The sequence below is a fragment of the Embiotoca jacksoni genome, unplaced genomic scaffold (genome assembly GCF_022577435.1).
Source record: "Embiotoca jacksoni isolate LCO1_2020_lvr unplaced genomic scaffold, fEmbJac1.0.p SCAF_28, whole genome shotgun sequence".
Lineage (NCBI taxonomy): Eukaryota > Metazoa > Chordata > Actinopteri > Embiotocidae > Embiotoca > Embiotoca jacksoni.
The window spans coordinates 403,958-425,000 of record NW_027185379.1 but is presented as its reverse complement, the minus strand read 5'-3'; the positions used below and the strand labels follow the sequence as shown (position 1 = coordinate 425,000).

At 41.9% G+C, this 21,043-nt stretch overlaps 1 protein-coding gene across 2 annotated transcripts in view; it reads right to left on the bottom strand.

The window, feature by feature from the left end:
- nova2 (NOVA alternative splicing regulator 2) overlaps positions 1 to 21,043 on the bottom strand; it is a 67,695-nt gene that overhangs the window by 37,080 nt on the left and 9,572 nt on the right. For both annotated transcript variants that reach the window (XM_069160998.1, XM_069160999.1), the window contains one exon: positions 12,873 to 13,016. In XM_069160998.1, the coding sequence (XP_069017099.1) occupies positions 12,873 to 13,016 (144 nt within the window). The remainder of the gene's footprint in view (positions 1 to 12,872; positions 13,017 to 21,043) is intronic.

Genomic DNA, 21,043 nt, shown 5'->3' with positions numbered 1-21,043 from the left:
TTTATCGATTTTTGTTGTTGTTGTTGTCGTCAATTTTGAAGATATAGTCGAGCAAAATGAAACAGTAGGGATGTTATGGGGTGTGGACTTTTAATTAGAATTGAGATAAGCAGTATTTACATAATGTTTGAGTATCCACCCCAAAACATTCATCACATTAATTAATTAAAAACACATTTAAACAGACCTAAAGTGTCAGATTTCAGAAATTATGGACCTTTAAGTTCAATCGGTAGTTGAAGATGCAGCTTCAGTCTATTATGAACCGGGGCTCTTCAGGAGTTTCAAGACCACAGATGACAAAAAAAAAACAGTGAAGTCGATGCGTTACGTTTTCTAGTGATTAAAAACTCAGATTGATCAAATCAAATATTTATATATGTACAAAAAAAAAGAAGCACATTTAACTGACACAGTTTTGCACACAAACTGCAGAGTACAGATGTATACACACTCTCTCCTCCGAGACAGATGGGGACACCCTCCCTCCCCCTCCCTCCCCCTCCCTCCCCCTCCTGCTAGCATGACTGGGGTCAAAGAGCCTATTGTCGTACGGAGGGCCTTGCCTCCACCTATTGTCTGTGACAGTTGGAAACCCTGAGCTCATACAAACCTCTGCACATTGAACAGCTCCTCCTCCTCCTCCTCCTCCTCCTGCTGCTCTCTCCTTTCTCCCCTTTATTTCCCTCTCTCTTTTGCTCATTCCCTCCCCCCCTTCATCCTCCTCTTCCTCCTCCTCCACCTCCTCTTTATGTGCTGACTGGGCTCATGAGTATGTCTCACACACTGACCAGTGCAGACAGACACACAGGAGTAAATATTCAAATAAAAAAATAAAACTCTACTTTGTGTTGTTTGTGCTGGAGTTGAACCTGCAGCTCCGACTGAGGCTGCAGTCATTCGGTCTGATGATTCGATTAGACCACATGATTTATTCATGATTATTGTGGGTAAACAGGGTTGTTATAGCAAACAATCGGACATAATAATCGTCAGTTAAAAAAAGGTTTCCTTGTAAACAACGTCGAGCTCACGGTGTTCTGGTGATTGCTGACCTGCATGACAAAAATCATGCATATTTATGAACCAACAAATCCGAAGACTTAGCTGACGTCATTATCCTTACTGATTATTGCCCAATCCTACTTCCACAATCTGACGTATTCTCAGTGGTAAAAGTCACTGCAAAAACTTCAAATCTAAACACTGAAACGGTGCGCTCGGAAACCAACTCGATGACAAACTCAGCAGATTAGCTGTCGGAAGACTTCTTGGTGGAAATGTCTTTTCCACATCTTAGCCAGACCTGGAAGTGGATCAAGAGCAACACCGCACAACGTATTTAACAGCTCCAACCGGGAGTCCAGCTGTGTCTGAGCCGTGTGTCCCGTCAGGCTGCAGGCCTCAGCGGAGCCTGGGACCGGCGGTAGCTCCTTCACCCGGGGAGACGCACCTCAGCCGGGCACAACGGAGACAGGAAGAGCCTTCGCAATGACGCTGCAGTTTGAGCGGCAGCAGGGCGCCATGATGCTTTGAGTGGCAGGTGGAATCTCTTTAACTCTCCGTCTCACTCGTGCACATGCGCAAAATGCTGAATTGTCACTTCAGTGCTGCAATACTGGAAGTCTGCACATCCCCCTCCTCCTCATCCTCGCCCTCACATAAGGAAAGGAAAAGTCTTCTTTTCACACTACAGACAGCAAAACAGCAATTTATGTTCCATATTTTAGATCGGCCCTTTTTGGTAAACCATCCGTGGACGTTTCAGACCTGAGTGACATGGCTGCAAGCCAACATTTGCTGCCAGTAAGATTTAGAACAACAAAAACAAACAAATATAAAATTAAAAAAACAAAAAACAAAACAACAACACAGATTTAGTTTTGTTCCACAAACCGGTGATGTAGGAATTCCTCATTTATTGAAACTGCGGATACGAGCAGCTGATTAATGTGAAGAAATGCCAATTAAACACCAATTAAAAGAAAGATCCTTTGGTGCAGTGAAGTGGAGGCTTTGGTTTGTCAAACGAGGATGAAATAAAAGCAGTTTCACATTTTGTTCAGGTTTGTCACGTGAGCTTACCCGGCAGATAGCCGGTAGTCCGTCTGTGTGCATCTAATATTAAAAGGATGAAGCTTACAGATGTGAATCCAAGTGAATCCCATTCATCACAACAGCTCTCAGACTGGGGGGAAACATAAAGCCACTAAATTATGTATAATAAAACATCTCAGACAAGGATTTTACGATAAATAATTATTTAATAGCCTGAGTTTTTTTTAAGAAAAATAAATAAAAAGATGATTTTAATTCCCAAAACACCTTTTTCTACCAGCATGACAATTTTCTTTCGCTTTTCTGTTGGTTAAATGGAATTTTCTGGAGATAATAAAAGCATCTTTGTCCGATCATTGCTGCTCATGGTAACCACACAATTAATGTCTTGTTTATTCCAAATAAACTGGAGCAACAACAACAACAACAAAAAACACATCACTATCTGCTTTCCAGATGATTTCTCTCCCAGAATAAACCCATGAAACACCAAGAACCGAACAGAAAAGCTTCCGTTAACTGTGTGGATCAACTATGATGTTCAGTCATAGTTTCTCAGCTCGTCACTATCCAAGAACTTTACGTTTCTTTATTGTTGGTTCTGCTCGTGCTGATGCTTCGGCCCGAGCTCGCAGTGTGAGGTACCGACACCAAATGAGATTCAGGTTTTCTTATGTCCACAATCATCTCAGCAAGTAAACACACACAAACACAGATCCGCAGCGGTGATCAATGGTGATCATCCCAAGGGCGAGTGCGCGCTGGTGAGCGTGTGCGCGCTGGGCAGCGATAGAGGCGGTGAAAGTGTTTGAGAGGGTTTATGACGGTCGTATTTCAGAGAGACTGCACTATCGCACCACTTCCCAAGGACACGCACACACTTTCACTCTGACTTACACGCGCACTCTTTCTCTCTCACACATACAGAGGTTGAAACACTTACAGACAAGTCAGGAAAAAAATAAAAAAGGGAATGAGAATCTTGCACAAACACGCGCACACGCACGCTTCAGTGCAGCATTGATCCGGCCATATTCCTGCTGTTCTATTTACGGTTGGCCTCACTGGGACCCTCAACACTCCCTTATTAAAAGTCTAAACGCAAAGGCAACAAATGGAGAGACAGAAAGCACTGACGTGAAGAAAAAACAATATCGATCACCAACGTCTGCATTCCTAATGAGCGGTTATGCCGTTTTGAATTCGACCACATATAGAGGTGGGAATGAAAGACCAGAAAGAGGGGGAAGGGGGGGGGAAGGAGAAGAGGACAAGAAATGTGCAGTTCCAGTAAAAAGAAATGGTCCATTGCAGGTGGGTGTATCCCGACACCCGGGCTCAGCCTTCCAAGCGGCAGATGCGGTGCACAGATTGATTAACCATGCCTGTCTGCAGGGCTGACTGATGCGACCGGAGAGCTGCAGCGGTGGGGAGCGACCGGGTGCCGGAGCGGGGCTGTCAGGGCGGCACGACGTGACTGCACTCTATCTGACAATCACACTACATGCTACACTACACCTGTCCTGTCAGATCTGGGTGGCACTGGGTCACGTGTAAAGGTTTCAGGTATCCTGTCCATGAAATCAGATTTACAACCGAAACTCTCAGAAACTGGAAGCGAAACCCTTTCAGAGAGACTGCACACAAATCGCGGTCAGTCATTTGCGACATTAAAATGAATTCTTCTGGAATAACTCAAACTGAAAAACTATGACTGCTGCGTCAAAATAATGATTCGTCTTTAAACTTTAGCTCAAGATTCTTCTCTGCTGATAGTTAATATAAAACAGGGAAAGCACATGACATCGCTAAGCAGTGCAGAACACAATAAAAGGAACACCTGCGCAATTAAGTGCAACGTATCAAAGAGGTGATGATTACTTTTATAAACTGTCAAGGTAACACAGTCCACACAACAACAGATAGAAACTCAAATCTCCAGCCTGAGAAAAGTTGGAGCAATAAGCAAATATAATATGGTAATTAATTAGGTCAGCGTATTTACAGTTTATCATTGTTGGCCTGTTAGTTTTTCTTCCTTCAGCTCCCTGGGCATGGAGGGTTGTCGGTTTGAGTCTGCCTCTGAGCTGGTTGACAGAGCTGTATGTCAGTGTGGTATTAACGCTGCTCAGTTTGAGCGGTCTCCTTCTGCATGAGTTCATGTTCATTCTGCCAGAGTTCAGAGTTCAGCTCCCACCGGAGCCGCTCAACACAGAAACACACTCAGAAAGGCACTTTAGACGGAAGCAACAAGCTCCCACTACTTTTAATTTGACCTTCTCTGCTCCAAACTGTGCGTCTGTTTGAAAGAAAAGGAATTCATCAACTGAAGGTCGACCTTCATCATTTCTAAAATGTAGCCGAAAATCCAATATGGGATATAAAAATGACCCGGTGACCTACAGCAAACAAAGATATGTCGAAGATTTTCCTATTAAAAACACTTTTAATTAAGTGGTATCACATTTGCATAAACTCCACAGACTGCATCTCATATCAAATTGCTTTATAAAATAAAATCAATACACTTCTTGCGTTACATTTTAAATACAACAATACTGCATATTTCTTTGAACCCTGATGATCTTTTTATTTTCTGTAAGCTGCTGTCGTCCTTTTCAAACACGTCTGATTACAAATCAACTGTCAAACCTCCTTTTAAGAAGACGCTGTTGTATAAATGTAGATTAAAACCTGCTGTCTGAACTAAATGAAAAGCTTTCAGCGTCGTGGTGGAGCCTGTGACGAGCTGACGGAGGTGCAGTCTGACTGCTGGGATATGATGGTCTGTCTGTCTGTCAGCCTGCGTGGCACCGACCGGTACAGCGGCAGTACGCAGCCTGCCCGCCGCGTGACGTCACACGCACGCAAACAAATACAACATAAAAAACACAAGGTAATGGATCCACCCGGGATTTTTATTTTAAAAGAAAAGCTCATTCAGGAAATCCGGTTTGTCATCTGCACCAGTAAATTCACTATAAATATCAAGTTTCTATTCATATTATTAAAGTTCTGAACGATACCTACAAGAATGGATATGATCATGATGTAAATGTGTGTTTTTAACAAATGGGTGGTTCATCTGCAGTTACTGGATAGTATAAAAAATACTGAAAAATAAAGTATAAATAAAGTAAGAGACGAAGAAAGGGGTTTCAATTTGGGCAAAGCTGTGATTAGCTGTGACACACGAGCTCCGACAGACTGCCGACACTTTAACTGGCATCAGTTTTCTGCAATAATTTGACAAATTCAGACGGAAGCGGAGTCGGAATCTAATTTAGTGGAAATCATCTCGTTATAACTAGTAAACAGATGATTTTTATAATGAATAAGTCGCTTAATGAAGAGGGGAAATGGCTAACAAACAGGAAATTCATTACAGTTGCATGTGTGTGTGTGTGTGTGTGTGTGTGTGTGTGTGTGTGTGTGTGTGTGTGTGTGTTTGTGTGTGTGTGTGATATGTAATATTGCAGCGTCCTATCTCTCAGTCTGAGAGCTTAGAGCTGCATAAGAGGCTTTGAGTGTTGAAATCAGTGATGTTGATAAAGGCTGGATGCAGCGTGTGTGTGTGTGTGTGTGTGTGTGTGTGTGTGAGTCAGGTGTTATGTTAGTTCATGTAGCCTTTCACGACAGATGTGTGCTGGTTTTGTTTGCGTGTGTGTGTGTGTGTGTGTGTGTGTGTGTGTGTGTGTGTGTGTGTGTGTGTGCGTGTGCGTGTGTGTGCGTGTGTGTGTGTGTGTGTGTGTGCGTGTGTGCGTGTGTGTGTGTGCGTGTGTGTGCGTGTGTGTAGGCACATGAGATATTTAATACTGAAAACCGCAATCATGGTGCGGATTAAAGACAGAACTCTAAAATGGTGGCACGCTGTGATAGAGGACAGACAGAGGAGACAGAGAGAGTGAGACAGAGAGAGTGAGACAGAGAGAGTGAGACAGGGAGAGTGAGACAGGGAGAGTGAGACAGGGAGAGTGAGACAGGGAGAGTGAGACAGACTGTACAGAAACTAAGAAGAAAAGGAGCAGCAGAGGGGAGATCGAGGTAGAGTTTGAGAGACGCTGTGCAAACAGACAGAAATACAGAATTTGTAATGCTTAAATAATTTGTTATGTTTTTCATACATGATGTGGCCAAAAGTAGGTGGACGACAGAGTTATACAGTGTTGACACTTTTGGCCGTAGAGTGACTAATGAATAACCACCGGAGTATCGGGCTCTGCTCACTTCACACGTGACTCAGTGGAGCTGCAGCGTTTTCTCAGCTGCTAATGAGAAACTAACCGGCTCCGTCTTCTCTGCAGTTGTGCAAACGCGAGTCAGATTAGAACATGTGGTCGCCGTCCTTTGGGGGCGTCTCATTAACAATCAGACTCGGTTTGGATCAGGCTCAACCGAAGTGAGTTATATGTGGTAATGAAGTCACGGCTGCAGAAATGCGTCGTGCTCTGGGTGGCGTTTACAGCAGATACTGATACTACGGTCCACACAGATAACCAACGCAGAGAGCAAACAATACAATATTCTGGAGAGTTTACGTCATGTTTCTGCTTCAAATCTGGGTTGTTTTAATTTTTATTTTTTATTTTCTGTATTTGGCTTGATTAAATTTGATTTTACAGAGTAAAGCAAGTGAAGCTCGTAAAGACAAATGATCTCACGATGAACACTTTTACTGGATGTTTTGGTAGCTTGTCACACAATGAGGTCAGATTTTGGCAGTGAAGAAAACAAATTTGGTTTCAGTTGCTTTTAGTTAAAAAACCCAGCACATTAATGGTTTAAGCTTTATTTTTTTTCATGGAAAAATAAATCAAAATGAGTTGAAAGAAATTTCCAGATGTTTGCAGGGCAAATTATCTTTTGTAAATTTAAGTTTCAACTGTATTTGAAACACAGATCAGTTTAACAGTTTTCGTAAAACCGAAATCACCTGAAACCTTCTCTTGAATGAGGATAGTTGCTGCTTTATACTTTCTTTAGAAGAGATTATGTTCAGATTTTTAACCAAGCACTAGTGCTTTTGTTGAAGAGGACTCGAACCTGCTTTTTCAGGCATTCAGAGTTTCCACAAGCAAACACATAAATGGCTCCATGTCATTGGTGAGGAATCTTTCAGAAAGGTTTTGAAGTTTGTCTTTATGGTTTTGTCTCCGTGTTTGACCAGAGGTCAATATCTCAGCGGCGAGGAGAAGAGGAGGTGGGAGGCAGGTCGATTCTAATTATAAAACAGGTGAATATTTGATGTGAAGCTGCAGCGGCTGTATTTGTTGTCGATACAAACTGATCAACCGACGGATGTAGCCGCAGCCGCCGATGGAGCGGCTGCTGCACCAATCCAGATGAACTCATTGTGGAAATATGAATTTTGACTCGTATTTTATTTGATTCTGCTGTTTACCTTTTGAGGAATTATTATTCTCGAAACTATTTACGGCAACAAAATCAGATTAAATAATACTCACGGCCTATTTAAAGCAAAATCAAAGAAAACTTAAGGCTAATTTCATCACTAAATAAATTCTTAAGAGCACAAGAGCAGCGGATATGTTTGAATCCTAACTGAAGTACAGCAGGAAAAAAACAACCTTCGAAAAACCCACGAAACAAAATCAAACACAGCGGTTCATATTTATGACTATTAGAGACCTTAGCCTCAAATATTTAAACAGAAAAGACGCCCTGTAGGTACTAACAACATAATAATGTTCACGATTCATTTATGAAAGTGGAGTAAAGGTTCAGATGACTCCGATCACGAGTAATTAATAATGTTATAGATAATTAGCCAATGAATCAGTAGGTCAGTGGTCCTTCTGAGAAGAAGGCAAATAACAGTATTTTCTAAAATGTTAAATAATTCATATCATTAGAAATAAACAGCTATGGAGATAATACACTACTTCATTCGTCTGCACTGACATGGCTTCATGTTTCATTTGGGTTATTTCTCTCTCTCTCTCTCTCTCTCACAAACACACAAACAAACAAGTCGAGAATTCTTGATGTCCTTATATGTGGAAAGGGGTTCTTGTTTATTTAGTTTTTTTTTCCCTTTAATTGTATATCGCTGATTGCCGTTTTGCAGACGCAGCGTTAAATATGAAATGCTGTTGTGTTCACGTGTTTTTAGTGAGCGCAGGAGAGAGAGAGACAGAAACAAATAGAGCGAGAGCGAGACAGTGAGAAGCTATATTTGGAAGCGGCACTGCCTTGTACTGTACGGGTGTGTAATAAATCTGTTGTGCCATAATAGTGAATGGTGGGTCGCATAGTGCTGTGGGTGTGTGTGTGTGTGTGTGTGTGTGTGTGTGTGTGTGTGTGTGTGTGTGTGTGTGTGTGTGTGTGTGTGTGTGTGTGTGTGTGTGTGTGTGTGTGTGTGTGTGTGTGTGGGTGTGTGTGAGGATGAATGGTGGCCTGTCTCAACCCCCAGTACCGCTGCTCCTTGCTAATTGGTTGTCGGCTTAAGTGCTGCTGCTGCACTATTTTCCAGATGGGATGAAGGGAGAGACGGAGGGGAAGAGGAAGGAGGGAGAGGAAGCACAGGGGGGGAGGGGGGGAGGGGGAGACGGAGGGAGAAGTGACTGATGGGCGAGATGGAGCCGGATCGAAGGATGCGTGGATAAAAAGGAAGAGAAGGAAATGGTGGAAAGGGGGAATGATGGGTGTGATGTACGAGTGGAGGAATGTAGGCTGAGGAAAGGGGAACACGGTGAGACAAGGTGAGACAAGGTGAGACAAGGTGAGACAAGGTGAGACAAGGTCACGTGTTTGAAAACTGTTTCCTGTCCAGATTCACACATCTTCTAATCGTAAATCTCTTGCTTGTGGCATTTGTTGAGTCTACAAGGAATCCATATCCCTCTGCGTTCTGTTCATGTAAACCCCCTTCAGGTCTTTGAAATGCTCATATTAACCTCACAGTTGTTTTTATCCTATTATGTTGATTTTTATTGTCTCTGCCGCTCATCGGATTTTCTATTTTTAGCCTCGTATTGTTTTTCTTTTGTGTCTCCACGCAGCGTCCTCTCCCGTCACATTCAATTTGCTGCTTCAAATTTCATATTCCCCCCGAAGGGGAAATTATGGCGTTGATTTAAACAAAACATTTTTTAGGAATTTGCTGTAAAACCCGAATTCAGTTGGATTTCTTTTTTTTATTTTAACTTTATCTTTCAGTACTTCTAATCTGCAAGATCCAGGTTGAGATGTATCCTTGTACTCTGTGTGCTGCCAAAGGCCGAGAGAGTTTTTCGATAAAGAACGGCTGTAAGAGCCAGAGGTGCTTCGTCTTAGTTCAAATTGATGATCTCATTTTGGAAGGAAAATCACATTTGTTTGTGTCTGAGCTGAAATATGTTATTTTGTTGTTGTTGGATCACATCTTGTTTTGGCTCGATGCAGCTTTCACTCTGTGGGACTCTCGACAAGTTCTCAACATCCCTTAACTGTGTTATCGTAATTTATTTTGGGGTTTTTGCGAGACAAGCATAAGTTCCACCAGACTTAAATCAACCAAACATATAGACAGATTTCAATTTGAAAATAAAGGTTACAAATGTAAAAATTTTAGTTTAAAGTTTAAATTTCTCTCTAATTATTATGTTTTTTCCCACGTCAATGAAATTAAATTCCCAAAACTCCAATGACGTCCAGCAGGATTTAAATGTGGGATGTATGTCGGGGGGGAAAAGGGAGGAAAGGAGGGCAGCTAATGTCTTCTGAGGAATGAGACGCTTTGGCCAAGACACAGCAGTTACTCTCAACTCTGTTCATTAGACTGGCCCTCACACACACACACACACACACACACACACACACAGACACACACACACACACACACACACACACACACACACACACACAGACATACACACACACACACACAGACACACAGACACACACACACACACACACACACACACACACACACACAGACACACACACACACACAGACACACACACACACACACACACACACACACACACACACACACACACACACACACACACACACACACACACGGGCCCTTGCAGCAGGTGGGCCTTTTGATTTGTCACCCAGGAAGAACCGTGTCTCATTTGCATACAGATGCCCCCTTCAGAGCCGAGGAAGGGTGCACATGCATGCACACACACACACACACACACACACACACACACACACACACACACACACACACACACACACACACACGTCCACACGCACACAGCTCCTTCTGTCCTCCCCTCCAGACTGAGGCCCATACAACCCTCTCTTTCTTGTTTTATTTTTCTTTCACTTGTCTCCCTTCCTCCCTTCTTTCTCTTCAGTTCTTCTTGGCTTTGCCCCAGAAGATTAGAAGCCATGTTGGTGTGTGTACAATAAATATATATATATATATATATATACATATATATATATATATATATTTATATATCTGTGTGTGTGTGTGTGTGTGTGTGTGTGTGTGTGTGTATAAATACTTTTGTAGATTTATACATCCTCTGTCCAAGTGTGCAAACCTTCTTTGGATTTATGTGCTCGTGTAAGTTAACTCTATATGTTGGCAGTTCGGTTGGTGCTTATATTTAGTTTCAGAGCAGTAACAAGTATCTGTGGTCCATGCACGTGTGTGTGTGTGTGTGTGTGTGTGTGTGTGTGTGTGTACTTCTTGGAGCCTCTTGCACCTTGCATCTGTTCTAGCTGGCAGAGCTTTCAGGAGCCTCGTGTGCCGATGTCAAACAACGGCGGCTTGTTTGCCGACCCTAACACTAAAATGATACACACACTTTCACACAGTTTTAACACACACACACACACACACACACACACACACACACACACACACACACACACACACACACACACACACACACACACACACACACACACACACTGCACAACAACGAGACTGAGAGCTGAATTTCAAACTAAATAAATACTTGGAGGCCACAGTTGGAGTTTAAAGTGGAGGGAAAAAGAGGCTGAATGCAGCTGGGCGGAACTGAGGAGAGAATGATGTGAAATAAAGCTTTATAGGAAAATTATTCACGGTGTTGATGACTTTTATTTCCAGAACACATCATCCTGAAATTCGTGTTCGAGACGACCAAAAGCCATTTCTGTTTTAATTTCCTTTTAAAGTAAAAACCGTAGCACCAGAGCTAAAAGTTTGCAAATTAATTTTGTAGTGGCAAAATGTGAACATGTAAGTAAAGCTTACAATCAGTGTTTTTCTTTTCTATTTATCTGATCTTTATTTAACCAGAATAGTCTCTTGATATTCCAGAGAATCCGGGCCAAAAATGAACAGCAACACAAACCAATATAAACATGAAGTAATGAAAAAAAAAGAAAGCGATTGGCTCACGGGCAGCGATTACATCAGTGACTCTGCAGGCACTGTGACAACACTGGGAAGTTGCTGGGAGTTTAACTGGAGGTGGGAGTGTTTAGTGCCACTGCTGATGCCTTGTTTTAGTGCAAACAAGTACTGTAATTTTACCTCTGCAGGGCTTTTTACTTCTTACAGGAGCCCTGGAGGATGTGAGAATTGTTTTTAGAGAGAAAAGTGTGCATCATTACAATAGATTTGGGTCACAGGAATATGTTTCACCGTACTCCGCGACCTGCCACTGGGTAACAGCTCGGCTAAACTGGATGCTTATGAGGGCACTTAAATCTCGACAGTGTTGCTTCACGTTGGTTTGAGGTTACACAAAGTGGAGTCGAACCACAGAAAGGCTCGTGCATCTTATATTTCGGAGGCTTTTCATCATCATGCAAAACCATCGCTGTCAATGTATTTAATGTTTTTTTTTTTTTCAAATATCCACTTGTGAGAAACTAAAACATAAATAAAGTTTCATTGGTTGTGTTCAGGCATCTCTAAACACTTGGCTGAGGTTAAAGAAAGATTGTGGTCTTGGCTAAGTAAAATGGGACGCTTTGGATTTTTCAGCGTTTAACCAAAACCGTCGTCGTCCCCCAACCTTACCCCAAGTATTCGTAGCCCGACCATTATTCATTCCTCTCTACGACTCGTACGGTTTAAAAGGACGTCACAAGGACGCCCTCGGTGTCAAAACAGATTGCAAAGCACACATATGAAAGGATTTCACGGCAGAAAGGGTTTTCAGCCCTCTGATAGGTGTTTAATGTGAAGCGTGCGCATGACGCAATCCAATCTGTGCCTTCCACAGATCGAACAGACGAGTCAAACCTTCAACCCGCAGCAGGACAGTACGAGCAGGCCGACTACAGACGTACAGACGTACAGACGTACAGACGTACAGACGTACAGACGCAGCAGATCGCAGCCTTCCTCCTTCTCACTGCTGCAGTCACATGTCACGTCAGGGCAGCATTAAGAGTTTAGACAAATACAATTTCAACCCTGATCCTGTAATCCTGATCTCTGGTGGGCTGTGTGTGTGTGTGTGTGTGTGTGTGTGTGTGTGTGTGTGTGTGTGTGTGTGTGTGTGTGTGTGTTTTGAAAACCCGGTCAAGGCCCCATGTGTCCCCAAGGACTCAAAAAGTCAGACAACACAAAGGGTCACACACACATACCCAGAGGAACGAAGCGCCCTTTAAAAACCCATAAACTGATTTCAAGGCATTGATACAAGATTGTGTTTGTCAAGGTCGTCAAGGTCGTCGTATATCAACCAGCAGCCGGTCTTCTGTTCCTGACCTGTGGTCAACACAGGTGTGTGTGTGTGTGTTTACATTAGGACAAATCAATCCAATCATCCATCATCCATTATCCATCATCCTCCATCCATCCATCCATCCATCCATCATCCATCCATCCCAGGTTATGGCGTCTTACCGGGGTAGAAGTCTTTGGATTTGGACAGTTTGATGGTGGCTCCAGTCTCTTTCTGCAGCTGGACGATGGTCTGACCTCCCTTCCCGATGATTGACCCCGCAGCATAGCTGGGAATCAAAACCTTCAGGAAGTACTCGCCTTCCTCTGCAGCAGGAAACAGGAAACGGGAAGTTAGACAGAGCTACTGCAGTTCATGTTGTTTTTAATGCAAAGAAAAGAAAATCACAAAAAGCCACAGTGTGCATTGCTAGTCTTTTTAAACCTTTGCCCTCATGCGTGCCTTTTGGTTGTATTGTTTTTCTTTGATTTGTAGCAATTCGACAAAAGCGTGTTTGAGCTTGCAAAACGCAGAAAAAAAAAAATCCTTTCAGCCCAGAGATCATCTTGTTTGAACGAGTGTAAACTGTGAAGTGGAAGGAAAGTGTTTGTCAGTAATCACAGGCTGACAGAACAGATGCGAGACGATGCTGCATCACTACGCCAAAGCATAATGATTCGTCTTTCTATTCGTCTTCCCCCCTCAACCGACCATCCGAGGCTTCCCGAAGCTGCGTAAATCCACCCAATCATATCAAATGATGACTGTTATCCATGACAACTAATTATTTCCATAATCTGATGATTCCCTGCCAGCGTTATCTCTCCTCTTTCTCTGCACATCCATTTACACGAGACTCTAAACACTCTCTCCAGATTGGTCTGATCTAATTTCAGCGTTAGGCCCGAGGAATCTGGTCCTCGTCACCGTCTTGGCTCGAAGGGGGGAGAGCGAAGGAATATGCTGCACGTCGGTTTTGGTATTAAAACTAATCAGATTCAAACGATGCTCGTGAATGCATAACACCACAATTCCTGCCATGACACGCACACACAAACACACACATGCATGCACTGATTAACATGTGCAGATATGCTCACATAAATAAACACAAAGCAGGCGAGCTCAGGCCCAGATATCAAATCATTTCTGCTTTTTATCCAGCTAACATGGAGCTGCACCTGTATTGAGGAACACTGTAAACTCTGGCTATGAAAAGAAGATGTCTTTTCTTTCATGTGGCCTTTGTGTTGCTGTTTTCAGCTCTGGCGTCAGCTAACTGCAGTCAGATTTGTCATGAGAAAATACATTTGGTATAATCAGCCTGAAGGTGGAAAAGAAGGAGGCCTCGCAACAGAAAAACAGTCATTCCTTCTTTAAGAGGAGTTCAACCTCTGCAGCCAAATCAAATGTGAAATTCAGGAGTTTTCACTGTTTTTACTTTGTTGTTGCCTTCTTTGTGATAAATTATGTCGTGCTTTGGTTTTACTGCCTCACCTGAGAAATCATTGAGGAATGTCAACTGTCGTAGTCTAACCCAAAATAAGTACACGAAGATACGATTCAAATTTGAATCTCCAACCAAAACAAAAAAACCTTATGCTGTTTGTCGAAAAGGCTGTTTTGAATGTTTATCCCTCTTTCTCTTCTCTAACAGCTGCATCAGGTTATCAAGTACCGAAGACCACGTGCCAACAATGACAGTGTTTTGTTGTAACATTAAAAAAGTAGAAAGTATCAAACATGAAACTTTTCAAACTTGTTTAAATGTACTTATAAAAAGTGGTAGACTGACAGGTAACTCTGGAGAGGTCATCCTGCTTCATTAGAGGGACAAAATCAAATGCTGAATCTTATGAGGGTATTTTTTTGTTTTAATGGTAATTTAGGGCTCTTAAAGAAAGAATCTTTCATGATCATCATTGGTCAAGAGTGAAACGTGACCTCACATTTTCCAACATGAATTCTGGAGTTTTACAGACTATCCAGGTTTATATGCACAGGCTGTAATCGGTGCAGTTTAATGAAGCGAAGCAAATGTATGAAAACAAAACGCACTTTAAAAAAAATAAATAAATAAAAAACTCCAGCAGCTCTCCGTTGTCAGAGAAATGTCATATTTGCATGTGAATTGAAAACAGCATCGGTTACAGGTGTCGTGAAGGACTTAACCGGGTCGGACATTTTCAAGTTCATCTCTTGTTTTTTTTTTTTTTTTTGTCATTTTCATGACTCTCCTAAAGATGGAAAGCAAACAACTACAGTGTTTGTTAAAAAAAATGACCACTAAAGCAAAAAAGGTGAATGAACCAGCCTGCTCGAACTTTGAAAATGCAATGAGAGGGAGAGAAAGCCCCTCTTCCTCCTCTGGGATAGATGGGCCTTTGTTTCCGTGGCAACAATATCAACATGTTGTGGGTCAACTGAAGAGAAGCACCACCTCATACTTGGCTCCTCGTTCCTTCTTGTTTAAAGGAACATGAAAGTTGTTCTGTTTCTTTTCTGGAAATGGTGCTGAAGTTGCCAAACTGCGGATTTTTAATTACCACAAGAAGAGTTATAAAACAAACGCAGCAAACTGTTTTATCTTTCTATATAATTTTATTTTATTGTGCTGGGGTTCATTTAGCAAAATTCTCATGCTCTTCAGTTTTGAAGGTTTTACACGGTCATATCTAATTGTCACATGTCAACAATGTTGTCAAATAAAACAGATATTCAGGGTAAATCTATCCAAACTGCACAGAAACTGCTTTAGGTCTTTACAAATGCATGAGCAGCAACAAACTTCTGCTTACTGCAATTGTATAGGGGTTAAAACCATAAATCTATAAACCATAAATCCTTATAATTTTCTAACTTTTGCTTGTTTTATTACTCTATTTCTAAACAGCTATTTTGAGTGTCTGTCATTGCTTAATTGTCAATTTTCATTTCATTTTATAATTTTTTTTATTCATACAGATTTGAATTAAAGAGTTATTGATAACTAAAATAACTCAATATATAGATAATTTATAGATAAATTCATAATCTCATCAGTATTCATGTCAGCAATAATTTTCAGAAAATATAAATTATTTTCTAATGTAATTCTACCATGGAAGTCTTCAATATGCACTTTATGATGCCATGAATCCTCCACATATAGTTTCTAGCATGATTTAGAGGCGTAATGTCTCTTTAAAATGCTGCTGATTTAACATGTCTGAGGCTCCCTCCCGCACAGCATTCTTCATATTTGATAATCCAGGACACGTAACCTCGGGGGAGGTGGGGGGGGGGGGCAGATTAAAATAGGATTACTGTTAGGGGGCACACTTTCTCACAAGGGTGCGGCACCTTGTAACTCTGCTTGCTTTTGTTACCCAGGTGAACGAGTGAAGACACCGAGGTGCACAAGTGCATACGCAAAATAAAAAAGAATATCCTGCCTGGATTGAGTGGCACAGCTGGGACAACCAAACGGAAGATTTATGATCCCATATAGTTACACCGAGTCTTATTAAATGCCTCTGAGTGGCTACAACTCCTGTCAAATCCCTGTAGCACAGTACAACAGTGGAGCGGAGGTGTTTGTGACAACTCACTATAAATTAATGTAATTAGTAAAAGAACCTTTATACCCCACAAGGGTGATTTCAGTTGCCGATCTGGTCTCTGCTCGGTTTGATAATTATGATCATGTAGCAAAAGGATTCTGGGAGTTTGCTGAAGTCTTAAATGTCTGCACACCTAAAAGAATCATAAAGAAGCTGTCCCGCATAAACAGGATTCATTCTGGAATAATTCCACATTCAGGTCACGACGGATGGAAAGACTCGCAGCTAAAATGGCTGATCGGTTCGGGCTGGATTTAGTGTCGAGTCAATTTTTAAAAAGGTACTAAATTTATCCAATTATATTGAACGACGGACTTTTCCAGGAACTTTGTGTCATTAGGTGCCAAGTCGGAAATATTTCAGAAAGATTCCCAGTCGTAATTATGATCTGCATGTTGACACAACATCGTTTACAACTCAGAACCTGATAATTACTGAATATTACCCAAATTCATAATAACTGCAGCAGTGACCCAATTGTAGACTACGTTAAACTCCAAACTACACTGTAAAAACAGCAGAATTAATAAGTAAATTGCGGATGATGACTCTAAAAACACGTGCATATAATTGCTTTGTTAAGTGTAATTTGCAGTGGCTTCGCATTGTTATAGTTTTATTGACGTGGAAGAGCCAACATAATTAATAATTTACTGTTTCTAACTAAACATTAAATAACTGTGTTACGTGCACTAACTGCAAAAAGCATCTAGCACACACTACACATGTTGGATGGTGAATATTTCTTTTCCAGAGCAGGGTGTAGTTTCTTCATAACAATCCTATCTTAAGAAAACTTCTCATTCCCACCAAACCCTCGTCCTGTGCTCCAAACCGTGGACGTGTTTTTTTTGCTAAAGGGATTGAAGTGTTGCTGGGTGGGCTTTGTTCTCATCTCCGAGTGTTCGGCCAAGTCAAAGCACGAGCACACAGACAGGAAACCTGACACTCCCCTGCCCTTCCTTCAGCTCTGCTAGTGATGAAATACAAAACGCAGGGAGCTCAAACCTGGACGGAGAGGAGAGCAGAAAGCGACCTAACCTCACCATTTCATTTGACCGACAGCGTTTCGCCTTCTTTGTTTGAAGCTTCTGTTCATGTGAATTCTCTGGTAAACTTCAGCAAAGTGAGGAGTTGTTCGTGAGTTTAATTCTGGCTTTGTGAAATTAACGGATCTCCCCTGCGGACTTCTTACCAACTGGAGCCCAATAAAAAAATAATATATATATATATATATCTATACATGATGTGCTGTTCCTCTTTACGCTGCACCACTGTCCCTTCATCTTTCAATCTGCTTGCTACTCTCTTCATATCTCTTCTACACTTACACTGAAATGTCAGTTCTGGAGACATTTCTCAGAAGCAGAGCTGCTTCAGAACTAAATGATCTGATCACTGATCAAACCTGAGTTTAAAGTGGCAAACATCTTGCTCTAATCAAACTTCCAAAACGTGAATAAATCTTTCCTCATTCACAACCACTGGAGATGCTACATGTAGCTCGCCTAGTTTAGACGGCTGTGGGTAAATCCTAACAGGAGCGTTACTCACAGTGTTGCTGTTTGTGATGTGTCTCTCCCAGTTCCCTGATCAGAACAACTCGGTCTCCTCATCTTCGTTTTCAGTATCGTAACTTTCTCTTTCTGTTTATATTTTAGTAACAACAGTCTTATCTTGGGAACCTCAGGCAAGCTGACTATCAGTAATTAGCTGCAAATAGCAACAACAATGATGTAACGCTTATTGTGCCAATTCACTTCTTGCTATCTCTGATTTTATCGCTGCTCACAGCAGCACTTTGTCTTTGAGCATGAGAAACTGTCACATGGTCGTGTCCTAAAACTGTCTTGTCTTTTGTTCTCTCCTTACCTTTCTTACCTTTCTGGTCTGTCTCGCCTCCTCTTTTCTTTTATCTCCCTTCTCTCTCTCTCTCTCTCCTCTCCTCTCCTCTCCTCTCCCTCTTCCTCTCCTCTCCTCTCCTCTCCTCTCCTCTCCTCTCCTCTCCTCTCCCTCTTCCTCTTCCTCTTCCTCTCCGCAGTGACCCACTTTGAATTTCAAGCCTTGGACTGACCTGCTTTAGATAGAGGCTAGCTAATTATAGTCAGCCCATATTAATAAGGTAGGGGAATTGGTAAATACGAAACACACACACACACACACACACACACACACACACACACACACACACACACACACACACACACACACATATGCATGCAGACACAAATACAAAAGCGTGACTGCATCACAAGGCAAATGCAAGGACACACGGAGAAACACCTCCTCCGCAAACAGATCGTTTCCGACGTCTCACAAACAAGCCTACACACCTTGGCAGCGTGACTCATCATCTATATAAGAGGATGCAATGTGTGACTCATGTTCATCACTTGTATCTGTTGCATGGTAGCACTTGTACACGTTACCATGGCGAGCATTTCTTTTTAATTTAAAATTCATCCCCATCGAGTTAACCTCCCGTTGTTGAACTCATCAGTAACACTAGACAGAGCTGCCGAGCTGCAGCGTTGAGTTTGTTAACAGGGTTACGTAACGCAGATTGGATTACATTTTGGAAACAGGTTTTCAGCAGGTTTGACAACTGCCATGACTAAATTTTCATAAATATGAACTTCCAGATCCAAAAAAAAAAGCTTGCAAACTGGGCTGTGCTATCTGCCTCTTCCTCCCACACCGAGCCACGCCGAACGGCACCGTTTACAACGGTTCATCAACATTCCTCAAATTTGATCAGATGCATCTGGGTTTTAAAATAAACCTCCAGAAAATCTTAAAAGTGATGCATCTTTCTTTTTATTTTTGAAGCTCTTAGTGTGTGACATTAAAAGTCCTCTTGTACATCTAAGACACATAAGTGGACTCTAAACTCTGCTCTGTAATTAATGTGATGCTTTGACTCGGTATGAAACCCTTTGGTACAAACTTTTTTCCTAAAAAGACTTCATTAAATATTTTTGATAATTTTTGCTATAATTCTTTGGCAAAAACTAAATGCAAAACTTAAACGCATGATAACCAGGAATCAAAACAAATCCCACTAAGTTTTTAATAGTTTTGTGATTCACCGTTATTCACTCCAACATCTCAGCCAATTAAAAAAGTGCCGGTAAAAGTGGTGTTTGAGCGAAATGTCTCAGGGTGACCTTAAAGATTTTAAGGAAAAGTTACACTTTTAGAAAAAAAGTTTAGTTTTCTAGACATCCAGGAAATGACACTAATGGAGTCGCTGACGCTGGTAGATGAATTTTTACAATACCACAGAGGTCAGCCCAAAAACATGCCCGTCAAACCACGAAGTCACTCGCTGAGGCTCATGGCGTCTTAATCTGTCATAAAATAACTGCCAATGTGTTGATGTCTCGTCATTATGCGAGACTTATTGTTCTCCGTTACTATTTCCTGCAGTTTTCGATACGAAGCATCATCAGAGATCCAGAATCTCTTTCATGCTGACAACATAATGAGCATGTAAACTTTCAGTCCAAATAAGAACAAGAGAAACAGCATAATTAAAGCTCTGGTGATCGTTACTGATCAGGTCGGACTGTTTTATCTGACGGAGAGTGTGGAGGGGTGGGGGGGGGTTGTGGGGTTCCTATAAGGAAACACTTTCGGATCTAATAATGATCTCAGTATCCGGCTGCAGGCTATCGCACAAGCCATTCATAAGTTCAAGCAACACTTTGTTTGTGTCCACTAATTAGAAGTTAGTGTCTACTTACAGTCAACTTCTGTACTTATGAACCCGTACACCGCATACGTCCACAAAATATGTCTGTGAGTAGATCATATTAATAATACTGGCCCAGTTAATGTTGGTCAGGCTTCACTTTCAGGTTCACATGATCCAAAATGAAGAGCTTCCTTTCAACCTACATGAAACGTCCTACTTTCAAACCTGCGATAAGCTGCTCACAGCTACTTCTGCTGCAGAACTGAAGACCTCCAGTATGACAAAGACAACATTATGTCATCAAAGATGTGGACGTAATGATTCACAGGAACGTGTACGCTTACACACGTTTCACCAAAGCACCGGTTCTCATTCATGTGTCCGGCGAGTTAAATCTGCCTGTAAACAGAAACTAATAATGTAACTTAAAGTTTTGCATCAGAATGTATTTTTGTGTACTTTCACCGCCTTAGTCGTCCCAGATGATGCCAAGTACCAAGTGTCCACAACACGCACCACAAACACACACAAACACACACAAACACACACAAATGCACCACAAACAAACACACACAAACACACAGTTAAAAAATAAAGACATTAAGAAATTGTGTGTGTGTGTGTGTGTGTGTTCGGTGTGTGTGTGTGTGTGTGTGTGTATTCTGTGTGTGTGTGTGTGTGTGTGTGTGTGTGTGTGTGTGTGTGTGTGTGTGTGTGTGTGTGTGTGTGTGTGTTCGGTGTGTGTGTGTGTGTGTTCTGTGTGTGTGTGTGTGTGTGTGTGTGTGTGTGTTCGGTGTGTGTGTGTGTGTTCTGTGTGTGTGTGTGTGTTCGGTGTGTGTGTGTGTGTGTTCGGTGTGTGTGTGTGTGTTCTGTGTGTGTGCAGCTGAGTAACAACAGGGTTCCCAACTGGCTGTTTTTTACTCATCTGAGCATCACACACTCGGACGAATCCCTGCCGCTCCAACACATGCAGGAAGTGCACACATTTCGTTTCTCGTGCCAAAAAGATTTGACAAGAAAAATATTATTTTGTGTTTGATGTGATGAAAACGAG